The following is an 11,873-nucleotide window of genomic DNA, read 5'->3' as shown; positions in this document are numbered from 1 at the left end:
CGTTTTAAGGATCCACAGGAACCCTGTAAACGTTCTTGTAATTCCTTTCAGGGTGGTGTGTTGTAGCGGTTTAGGGATGGTTAGTGATAGTTACATTATGGCAACATTGCACGAAAGTCATGGAAACTAATTCCTGGTCATGTAGGAATAAAGAAACGTCACAAAAATCAAATAAACAGAATGTTCTGGTGATGCCTCAGTTGAATTCTCTCTGCTGTGTTTTCAAGAGTTTCACCCCTCAAAGTTTCTTGCAGGTGTGTATTTTGCTCCGACATTTTGGACACTTGTGAATGACATCTTTAATGGACTCCACACAGAATGGGATAAAGCAGCAGCCAGCTACACAACTACACAAGAATCAGAAAGACAAACTGTTATATTATCACTAATATATCATCAGTCTATCCTGAAAAATCATATATTTCTCTGGAAACAATTATGTTCAATAATTGTTCAGAGAAAATAGGACAGTTCTGAGTAAATAGGAGTACATATGATAAATATGGCTTTAAAATGTATATGATATGATAGTATATATATATATATATATTATATATTATATGATATTAATGAGTAAATAGGGTACACTTTTGTACTATCTAACATAAAATGAACAGTAAAAGTAGCTTATTTTTAACACATAAAGTGTCTCTTAAAATTGTGATTTAGGCCAGTTCCACACTGAGGTCTTGAGATTTTTGGATGCATCCAACAACTAAAATCATATGACAGTGTCATAATTTTAACAATGTATTGAACTGATATTTAATTAATTGTACTAAAAAGTTTTCATTTTTAACTCATTTTAATGACCAAAAACATAATAATTTGCTGTTCATGCAATATTGTTACTCAAGTTACTGCATAAAAAAAAATCATATATGTATATGTATTATTATTTTTTTTTTTTTTTATTTTTAGTGTACTTGCAACCATGTTAACCATTCTGAAGCTTCGTTGTATAAATATTTTAATTTTATACATTTTGTCCATTTCATTTTTATGTTTATTTAGTATATGTAGCTATAAATGTAGACATAAAAAAGACAAATCAATGGAAAATCAATGAAAAATAAAAATGGCTCATATAATATTTTGTTTGACTTTCTGAAGTTGACAATCAAAATTTTCTGAAGGTTTTACCTCATTTCCCCATCCATTTGTTGTAAAAGAATGTTCCAGGCCCAATTTTCTACCCTATTTGTGTAAAGTGCCTATAAACATCATAAAACAGCATTGAACTCACCCGAAGACAATGCAAATAAGACACATCAGACAGGCCACACTACCAGTAGCAGTTGTGACCTCTGTGGTCACATATTGGCGACAGAATGGACACTGTGTCTGGGATGGGACTCGAGGGAGTTGTTGAACATCCAGAATAACCTGTGGAGCTGACATAAACATATAAATCAGCTCCTTCCAGGACGTTTGGTGCATTTTTACATTGTCTGTAATGAACTTTTGTTCTAAAATTAAAAATAAATGTCACATGAGTCACACTGCTTAAATCATACATAAAAAACACTCACTAACCTGGAAAGGAAGGTGGACTCTCCACAAAAATTACACCAGATGATACAGATGTGTCTAAAATAAAGGTATAAAAATATATTAACACATGAACAGTAAAATATGTCAAATAAGTTGAAAGGGTTAACTTCCAAGTGTAATCATGTAAAGCTAAAAGTTGTCCAAATATAATCTCATTTGAGAAAGTGTCACCTATTAAATTTGGAGTTCCTCCTAATCTGTCTTGCTTCGCCAACAGTTGTGTCTTCCTCTCAGAGAGATCTTTAAGTTCATTGTCAAGTGCTTGCATTTCTGCACTTTCTTCGGAATACTCTGTTGGTCACAAGAACTACAGTGTAACACCAGATTATCCCATGTATATGAATATTTTTATAACATGTTTATACTTATATGTGAATATTTAGATTTCCCATCTATAGCATTTTTATGTATTTGTTATCTCAAAATGTCTTTCACAGCTTGTTTGGATTATGTGACAAAATTACAGTTTAAAAGAAACTTTTATTTTACTGACGTTGCTCATTACGGCCGTTACTTCGCTTGAATTCGATCAGCAAATTCAGGACATTGCGTCTGTCAGTGATCTGCTGCCTGCGTAAGGAGACCTGGTTCAGCTCCTCCGAGATATTCTCCAGATCCTGCTCATGATATTTTCCAGGCATGTTAAGAGCTGAAAAGTCAAGGCTCACTTGATCTTAAACCTCTAAGAGCCCCATTCCTTTGAGCCGTCTCCTCTCTGGTGTGATATCACAAAAGATTGTGGAGAGAAACTGACAACTTTAGAGCAGCCTGACAAGAATAATGGACAATTGTACAGTCTGGTCCTTTCCTGCAGCAAAAATGCACAACGATTTAAAATGCACAAGACAATAATTAGAAGAATACATGTTTCCAAGTAGAAAACCTTTGAATAGATGTACAATTATTTACTAAATGAAATTTATTTCATAACCCATGTGTAATCAAATTACAATTTGAATCTACAAAATTGACATAAAAATCAAATGTTTAGGGAATAAAAAATGACATATAGAGATATAAAGAGCAGTAACCTATGTTTCCTGTAGCCAGTGCATTTCTTTTCACCCATCTGCTGTACACATTGTAGTGATAAGGAAATAATAGTCAAGTCATATTGCTGTGCTACAGTATGAGGAACATGTTTACAATATTTAAAGTATGCGGCCTGTATTTTCCTAAATTCAGGTAGTGGTGCAAACGATGCATGTCAGGTCTGACACAGCAAATTGTGGGAGTTGGGGCTTTATGGTCTGGTAGGACCATAAAAACAAATAACACATGGAAAGAATATGAATTTACACTATGTCTAAATTTCTATATACAATTAGAATAAAAATTCCACAGATATGTTGTAAATATAGGTAATTAGATTTGTACTTAATTTGAATGACTCAAATCTAGTAAAGGCAAGATCAGAGCTGAAGTGGGTGTTACATGACATGGGGTTTTTCAGTGAAGTATCAAACATTTGCATTTTTGCAAATGTAATAGATTGGGTATCTGTCCCAAAAAAAAAAGAACAAAAGGCTCTTTTATCAGTACTGATGAAAGGTGCTCTGAATATAATGCAATGTTATAAAAACTAGGAATAATTTCTTGAACATGTATTTTTTGGAACAATTGTAACAGCCACTGAACGTCTTTTAATTGTCGAAATGAGGACCGGCAATTCCCCCTGTTCGTTTCTTCAAGAATGTCACTTCATCTCTGTTCCTGATCCCATAGCTGAAAATATGAGAAATAAAATCCTTCTTATCGCATATGTAATCATAATTCAAAAGCACAACATGTCATGAAAGAGTCAACATGAAATTGTGTTCGCAATCCATTTTACTTCCATCATCTAACCTCTTTCAGAGTGAAACTGGATATTCAATGAGAAGAATATAGAGCAGGTTTTACACACAGGGAACTGGTTGAGTCAGCAGAAGTGTGCATTACATTCCAGAGTGAGGGGGTTGGAGGAGAGGGGTTGAAAATCAAGAGGTATTTTGGGGACATTAATAATGTGTATTAAGTAAATAGAGTCATTTTTATTTCATGTTGACTTTAATCTAAGTAATGTGCACAAAATCAACAAAAGTTTCCACATATTTTCAGTTCTTTTGAAAGGGTGAAAAAATGACTCACTCTTTCAGCATTCTTTTGTCATCCTCTAATTTTTCTGCATTGAAGACCAGATAACATTTTCTCCACACATATTTCCTTGATATAAGAATGGTAATTAGCCACATGCACAATAAACCTATCATCTACTTGAAGAAACCTGCCATTTTCAATGTCTCACCATCTGATGTGCTTGACATCTCCCTCTTGATGTTGCTTAAGCTCCATATATCTGCTAATGGCTTTCTTCAGATCCTGCACCGTAGCAGATTGCACGACCACAATTGCTGCAGAGGTTTGCTCCAATTATAATAGATAAGTGCATAACCATAATTTATAACTGTTAACAAATCTATCCTCTTTGAACAAATCATTAGAAATGGACCAATAATTGGTTGGACGGATATTTTTACACTTTTGTACTTCATTGGTTACCATTCTTTAATATCGAGTTCACAGATGGGGTTTGACATAACACAAAAGAGAAGAACTAAAATAGTGGAAGGCAAATTGTGAAAAGTCTTTGATTCAACAGACTTAAACATTTAAAGGAATGTTCCAGGTTCAGTACAGGTAAAGCTCAATCGACAGCATTTGTTGCATAAAGTTGATTACCACAAAAAAAAAATTAGACTCATCCATCCTCTTTAAAAAAAGCAAAAATGTGGGTTGCAGTGAGACACTTACAATGGAAGTGAATGGGACAATTTTTGGAGGGTTTAAAGGCAGAAATGTGAAGCTTATTATTTTATAAAAGCATTTACATTAATTCTTCTAAAGAATCTAAAACTCATGTATTATTTGTGTCAAGGCTGGATTGGAGAGATAGAGGGTGAGGATTCAAAAGCAGAGTGAATGGGCTTAATTCATATGAAAAATAAAGAAAAACACAACAGAAACCACCTCATAGGTGGAAAAACTACATAACACAGATAGGAACTTGGTGGAAGGGCTGGAGAAGTGGAGCCTCGAGGTCTGGGCTCAAAACAGGAATCTCCAGTGGCACCTATAACAGGGAAACATCTTCAACAAACTGGCACAAGACAAAACAACACAATGGGGTTAAATAGGAAAGAAAACACGGACGGTAATAAGGAAAGCGTGTGAACCAAATGAACTAATAATGAGGTAACAAGGGGGCAACCACACATCAAATAATGCAAAGTTCTATTCGACCACACATGAAATAATGTGAATGTTCTATTCGACCACACATGAAATAATGTGAATGTTCTATTCGACCACACATGAAATAATGTGAATGTTCTATTCGACCACACATGAAATAATGCAAACGTTCTTTTCTACCACACATAAAATAAACGCTGGCAGTGTTGTTCTGCAGTGCGGCCGATCCATTGTAAGATAGCCTTCTTCAGGTTGTACTTCAGTTGGTTGTCAGTGGGGAGTTGCTGAGCTGGGCTTCCCTGGCTAGCTGTTGCAGCCGAATCGCCAACTGGGCTTTTGTTCATCTGGAGGCAGTAGCAGTTTGTTCGAAGAGCCCCACTTATGCCTCCGGGTCTTCCTGTGGCCCCATTTTGGCCAGCATGACTTGGGATACAGTCATCGCTGCCTCTGGTGTCATGGTTGAGGACCTTTCCTCTGTTATCAGGCTCTGCAATGCCAGTCCTGCCGGTCCTCCATTTGGGCCTGGAGAAGCTCCTGGAAGCGCTGCTCCTTGGCCAGGAAGGCCTAATGGTGTGTCTGTTGCATGACAGCAAGGGCTCGGATGACTTCTCCAAGAGGTGAAGACTCCATGGCGGCACTTTTTCCTCCAAGTTTCGTCTCCAGTATAACAAGTTCGTTGTCTGAGGAGGAAGCAGGGACTGGTTCAACAATCCACGTGAGCTTTATTTGAATTATAACAGAAATGTATTCACAACACAACGCAACACAACGCAACACACTATGCTGCGTGTCCAACTCTCTCTCTGGCCTCTGGTTCACTCTTAAATCCCTCTCATGCCCTCAGTGCAATGAGAAACAGGTGTTAGAGATAATCATTGACAGGTGATAATTTGCACCGTTCTCATCTCCCGATCTCGCTCTCCATTCACAAACCGGCGCTCGACCACGCCCCCACCACCACAATTCAATTTCAAGTGCATGTGGTAATGTCAATGATTCTTTCAAATGCACAAAAAATTATCTCAGTGTTGGATTCAAACACATTAAATTGTTAACATACATGAAATAAATGTAATGTTCCAAATGTTGCCAATTCAAAATAACTGATATAACCCTGTGATTACCCCAAACTGAAAGAGGTTGGTGACGTTCTCTGAGGCTCAGCTGCTTGGGAAAACGTGGACTCCACACCATGTAAAACTGTTGATCCTAATGTAATTCAAGTACAACTCCAATTTCGAAAAAGTTGGGATAGTATAGAAAATGCTAATGAAAACAAAAAGGAGTGATTCTATTCACTGTGTGCTAAATCAAAAGCCCTACAATAACACATTATTTGATGTTTAACCTTGTGAATTTAATCTTTTTTCATGTTTTGTGTTGTGATATATATATACACTCATTTCAAATTAGATGATTGCAACAAAAAATTAAGACAGTTGAGTGTTTACCACTGTGTAACATCACCATTTCTTCTAATACCACTTATTAAGTATTTGGACACTGAAGACACAAGTTTGTTAAGTTTAAAAAGTGGAATTTTCTCCCATTCATCCATTATGCAGTTTTTCAGCTGTGCAATTGTATGAGGCCTTCATTGCCGTATTGTGCGCTTCATAATACAAATAAATGCAAATAATTGTTTGCTCATGATACCTAATGCATGAACTAATAGAATCTTTCCCACCAACACTCCTGGTACTTTTCCCTCAGTAACTTTCTGGATGAAAATTCTTATGAGGAACGGAACACCCGTGAAGACTTTTCCCCTGTTGCATTCATACTCACAAAGTACCATCGTAGTGATTTCATCTAGTATCGACCATTTTATTCTGATGTTATTTGCACATGTGTTTCAATAGCAACAACAACAAAAACACCAATGGAGGACGGCGGGATCGGAGCTACACTTGTTTGTTTAGGGCTGTTTTAAAGGAACTGTGTCTGCATCAGAAAATGTAGGCAGCTGCCTCATCAGTTAATGTTTAAACAACAGTGTTTTTGGATGAATGGAACTCTCTGTACAGTTAAAAAAAACACCTTATTTCATCCTACCTTCATTCCTCCTTATACAGCCTCTGAAGGCAGCATTTTCCAGTTTTCGGACGTAGCCCGTGTCTTCCGGTTACAGTTTAAACTGGGTACGTGCAGTACGTGCTGTAGCCAGAGTGAGAGATCAGATGAGGCGGCGAAAGGATAATTTAACCACAGAGCTCACACTGAACTCAGTGGATATTATGTTGAAAATGCACTATAAACCTATTTATCAACACAATCTTTTAGAATAAAGGCTTTATGATGCAACATAAATTACTGTACCGAAAAAGATCATCGAAAATCAGTGCATGCCTTCTGTTGTGTTTTCAGTCAGAAGCAGGAGAATCATTCAAGATAGCATTCAAGAGAAGCTTTCCAATATCGGGTTCTTCCATTCGGCCTAGCCCTATCACCCCACACATTCATGAAATGCATGGATGCAGCACTGGCTCCTTTGTGGCTCCGGGGCATCCGCATTCTGAATTACATAGATGACTGGCTGATACTAGCACAGTCACAAGATCTGGCAGTTCAGCACAGGGATATCATCTTAGCTCATCTGGTTTCTCTGGCTCTGAGACTCAACGTCAAAAAGAGCATTCTCTCTCCCACTCATGAAATTACCTATCTGGGCGTTGTATGGAATTCGATCATGATGCGGGCACAATTGTCTCCCGCTCGAATCGTGTCCATTTAGAACACCCTGAGCAAAGTCAGGCTAGGCCAGTGTTGCACTGTTCGTCATTATCAATGAATACTAGGTCTCATGGCAGTTGCGTCCTCAGTGATCCCTTTGGGACTTCTGCACATGAGACCGTTTCAGTTGTGGCTCAAAGCCAGGGGATTTCATCCAAGGGCCAGTCCCCTAAGGCAGATAAGGGTTACGCGCTGCGCGCTTCGTACCCTTTTTATGTGGTTCAGACCCCAGTTCCTTCGTCTTGCTGGTGCAAATTGCTAAGGACAGACACCTCCCTGATGAGCTGGGGTGCGGTCTTAAGTGGTCATCCAGCTCAAGGGGAATGGGAGGGTCATCAGCTCGATTGGCACATCAACTGCCTCGAGTTGATGGCAGTATTTCTGGTTCTGAAATACTTCCTCCAGTATTTGAGAGGCTGCAATGTCCTGGTGCGCGTGGACAACACAGCAGTAATCTCTTACATAAACCATCAAGGAGGTCTACGTTCACGTCAGCTCATCAGACTGGCACGGCAGATTCTCATTTGGGCCCAGAGCAAGCTCCTGTCAATCAGAGCAGTTTATATCCCTGGATGCCTGAATGTGGGAGCAGATTTACTTTCCAGACAGAAAATGCTGATGGGGAAACTGCACACTGAGGTAGTGGAACAAATCTGGGTGAGATTTCACAGAGCGAAAGTGGACATCTTTGCCTCCCAACAGACAGCACAATTTCCCCTCTACTTCTCTCTGAGTCACCCAGCCCCCCTGGGTCTGGACGTGATGGCACATACATGGCCCAGAATGCACCTGTATGTATTTCCTCCGGTTTCTCTGCTCCCGGGAGACTTGGCCAGAGTTCGCCAGCAAGGGTCTTGCCTCTTACTGATAGCGCCGCGTTGGCCGAACAGGGTATGGTTCTCGGAGAAAATGTCTCTCCTCGACGGCTCACCTTGGGCGATTCCGGACAGGAGGGACCTTCTGTCCCAAGCGCAGGGGACAATATTTCATCCCCGGCCCGAGCTGTTGAACCTTCATGTTTGGCCCCTGAAGGGTACCAATTGAGGGACACTGGACTTTCACCTGAAGTTATCGAGACCATTCTAAGCGCTAGGGCTCCCTCTACTAGAAGTTACGCCAATAAATGGGGTGTCTTTGAAAGATGGTGCAGTGCACATAATGCGGATCCAGTTAACTGCCAGATTGCGTCAGTTCTGGACTTTCTGCAGGAAAGATTATCAGCAGGAAAATGCCGCGCCACTCTCGTTTACGTGGCATCTCTATCAGCTTGCCACGCCCTGATTGACGGGATTCCATTGGGGAGACATCCTCTACTCGATCGCTTCGTTTGTGGAGCCATGCGGTTGAGACCTCCTGCTAGGACCAGGATCCCTTCATGAGAATTAGCAATAGTCCTTGAGGGTCTGGTTGAGACCGCCTTTGAACCTCTAGTGTCAGCATCTGATAAACTTCTGACTCTCAGGATGTTTTTTTTATGGCAATTACTTCTCTAAAAAGAATTGGGGATCTACAGGCTCTGTCTGTCTTGCCAGCCTGCTGCTAAAGCAATTTTGTACCCTCATTCTGACTACCTGCCTAAGGTTCGTTTCTCGACCTTTTGCTCCCCACCGTTTACTAAACCAGAGCATGAAAGACTTCAAGGACTGTGTCCAGTCCAGGCCCTTCAGACTTATGTCCACCGCACTAGCTAGTGGCGTAGGTCAGGGCAACTATTCGTTTGCCATGGGGGCCGCAACAGGGGAGTGGCCGCCACCAAGCAGACAATGTCGCAATGGGTGAGGGACACTATTGCCCTGGCATACGAGTCGCGCGGTCAAGCTTCGCCAGTAGGTATCAGGGCTCACTCTACCAGAGGGGTCTCCTCCTCTAAAGCCTAGGCTAGAGGTGTCCCTCTGCAGCATGTTTGGGATGCGGCAGGCTGGTTCTCTCCACACATTCATAAGATTTTATAGTTTGGATGTTCATGCCACTCTTATGTCCTTGAGTCAACATCACAAGCTCATGTCTGAGACCTCTCGCGCTCTTGTGAGCACACCTACACAACCGTAAGGGGTCCGGACTTCCACAGTGCAGCGGCGTGGGTATTCTCGTTCCCAAAGCACTAAATCAGCGCAGCATCAAAGTGTAGCTTTTTGATAGGGAACGTCTCGGGTTACTTAACTGTAACCCCTGTTCCCTGATAAAAGCGGAACGAGATGCAGCGCTTCATTGCCGCACTGGGATGCCCCAGGATTGCCCTTCAGACAAAATACCTGACGATGCACCTGTGACGCATCTATTTATAGTCCTGCTACAGGTGCATCCAATGATGTCATCAGCAGAGGCTATAAATTCTAGTAAATTTAATTGACGTGTTGCACACATATTCACAGCTGGTCACACCTAAAGATGTTCCCAAAGCGCTAAATCAGCGCAGCATCTCGTTCCGCTTTTATCAGGGAACAGGGGTTACAGTTAAGTAACCTGAGATGTTTCTCACCATTGTGATTTAAAAAAAACTAGTAATTCATGACATTACACTGCATATTTCAGGGCTCGTTCTGGAAGATAGACTCAGCCAAATGACAATGAGAAAAATTGCAGTACATTTTAAAGTACAATGCAGTACAAGTTTAGAAAAAAACACTCTTTTCTTTGACTTTTGTGGATTTTCTTTACATTTCCAATGTGATAAACACTATTTACTGGCAAAACAACTACACTGTAATCCAAGGAGAAATACACTATTTCATGTCAAGCATTATCTCTATCATAATCAAATCTGTTATAACTTATAACCCATGGTTATAAGACTTTGAAGAAAATAAATTGAGAATTTGTTTTTTTTTTTATAAAAAAAAAAGTGATGTTTTTTATATTTTTTTTATTCAACTTAATATAAAATACAATTTTTGACACATTAGTCATATAGCCTACTGTCTACAAATTGATGGCCCAATTTTTTAACAAGAAGCTGGTTAAAAATAGAAAAGGGTTAAGTTAATTATGGTCCTTAAAATGAAACCGGACTGTACCTGGCCCAAACGATACCGTCAGATTTTAAACCCAAACCCGAAATCGCTTACTATCTAATTTCTTCTCCTAGCAAGTACTGTTGCAATAGGCTGTATTTTATGTAAGCATAAAGGCAACATTCATAACAGTACTGAAACAGTAAACATACACAGTTTTAACAAGGTACTACAGCAGCCCCTTAGTACACTAGAGCAGAAGGGAAAAAAGCAGTGACTTACCGTTATTTACTGAAAGTTCACCTGACATTCACCTACACTCTTGACATTGTGTTTAAACAGAGCCGGTCCTGCGCGAGATGCTGAAGAAAAAGCGAGACACGGTACACATGTCAAAGACATTCGTCCAGCATGTGTTTAAAGGGCACCTGTTATGGCATTTAAAATGTTCCTAATATTGTTTTGGGAGTCCCCAACAACAGTTTTACATGCATGCAATGACAAAAAACACTTTTGTTGTCTTATAATATGCATTCATTTTTACGTTATTTGCTCACCGACTCCCAAATGATTCGTTCAACGACTCATTTTTCCAAACCCCTCCTTTGCGTGACGCTAATCTATGAAGGTAAATCAGTAGCTAAACTCGAGAGCACGTAGATGTGAATTTGAGAACTTGTACAATAAATATTCGTACTTGTACGCGAACATTTACACTCACATCTCCGATGTGAAAACCTGTATAAAAAAAATCTGAACTTGAACGCTGAGATTTGCACTTGCAGACTATAGTCACAAACCTGTATTCTGAATTTGAAGCTGCAGACAAGCAGTCACAAATGTGTAAAATGCCATTCACAAAGATACAACGACAGACACAAACTTGTAATACAAATTTGCAATTCTTCTAACATTCAAATTCGCAGCACAACCTCAACTTGGCATTTGCAACTTCTCAAATCTGTCACTGCAAGTTCAAATTTCGCGCCTTGACTTTTGCTACTCTTTTCGCGATATACTAGGTGCAAAACTGATTTGTGCACTTGTAACTTAGTAGTGGCGAGAGGAGAGGGAGGGAAAGGGGGCGGTTTGCGGAAATGGAGTCGTTTTATTGGTTGGCGCCTAGCCAATGAAATCGGACTTATATTCTACGCGATGATGTCACGACACCCGCGGCCTCGCGTTCGCGCCACTTTGGAATGCAGTCATCGCGATGGCGGAATATAACGATCCGAAGGTAAGTTTTTCTTTTTATAAAATGTTTGTTATTAAGAATAAAACAACCCCCCACACACACTAATAATAAAGTGTATAATATAATATTAATATTATGTTTCAGGAATTGCTGCTGAACCATTTGATTCAAAGGCTTTATGACCGACTGTCACTTTGGCTGGAACG

The 11,873-nt window shown here is 39.8% G+C and overlaps 1 protein-coding gene across 8 annotated transcripts; it reads right to left on the bottom strand.

Annotated features, from left to right (window-relative positions):
* Positions 1 to 206: 206 nt before the first annotated feature.
* Positions 207 to 11,068, bottom strand: LOC127648051 (lipopolysaccharide-induced tumor necrosis factor-alpha factor homolog). Of its 8 annotated transcripts, XR_007971130.1 has the most exons (8): positions 10,755 to 11,010; positions 3,842 to 5,468; positions 3,685 to 3,759; positions 2,048 to 3,279; positions 1,726 to 1,845; positions 1,537 to 1,590; positions 1,247 to 1,394; positions 207 to 347 (listed from the first exon to the last, which is right to left on the bottom strand). XR_007971130.1 is itself a non-coding variant. In XM_052132640.1 (7 exons), exons 3-7 carry the CDS (start codon positions 2,193 to 2,195, stop codon positions 239 to 241), a joined length of 579 nt encoding a protein of 192 aa, XP_051988600.1. In that variant the 5' UTR covers positions 2,196 to 3,279; positions 3,685 to 5,468; positions 10,755 to 11,010; the 3' UTR covers positions 207 to 238. The 8 variants fall into 8 exon arrangements, 3 of the variants coding, with proteins under 3 accessions (XP_051988600.1, XP_051988598.1, XP_051988599.1); XR_007971126.1 differs by adding an exon at positions 11,030 to 11,068 and having other exon boundaries at positions 2,048 to 5,468; positions 10,755 to 10,834; XR_007971128.1 differs by having other exon boundaries at positions 2,048 to 2,362; positions 2,586 to 5,468.
* Positions 11,069 to 11,873: the final 805 nt, after the last annotated feature.

Source organism: Xyrauchen texanus, chromosome 8, assembly GCF_025860055.1.
Source record: "Xyrauchen texanus isolate HMW12.3.18 chromosome 8, RBS_HiC_50CHRs, whole genome shotgun sequence".
Classification (NCBI taxonomy): Eukaryota; Metazoa; Chordata; class Actinopteri; order Cypriniformes; family Catostomidae; genus Xyrauchen; species Xyrauchen texanus.
The sequence above is the reverse complement of the archived record's forward strand: the minus strand, read 5'-3'. Positions and strand labels throughout refer to the sequence as shown.

Excerpts from the sequence above, each read along its gene's own strand:
- LOC127648051 (XM_052132638.1), bottom strand. The coding sequence starts at position 2,195 with ATGCCTGGAAAATATCATGAGCAGGATCTGGAGAATATCTCGGAGGAG. Across the intron at positions 1,395-1,536 it reads GAGTCCACCTTCCTTTCCAG|CTCCACAGGTTATTCTGGAT; the intron begins GTTAGTGAGTGT and ends TGTTTATGTCAG. Across the intron at positions 348-1,246 it reads CTTATTTGCATTGTCTTCGG|TTGTGTAGCTGGCTGCTGCT; the intron begins GTGAGTTCAATG and ends ATTCTTGTGTAG.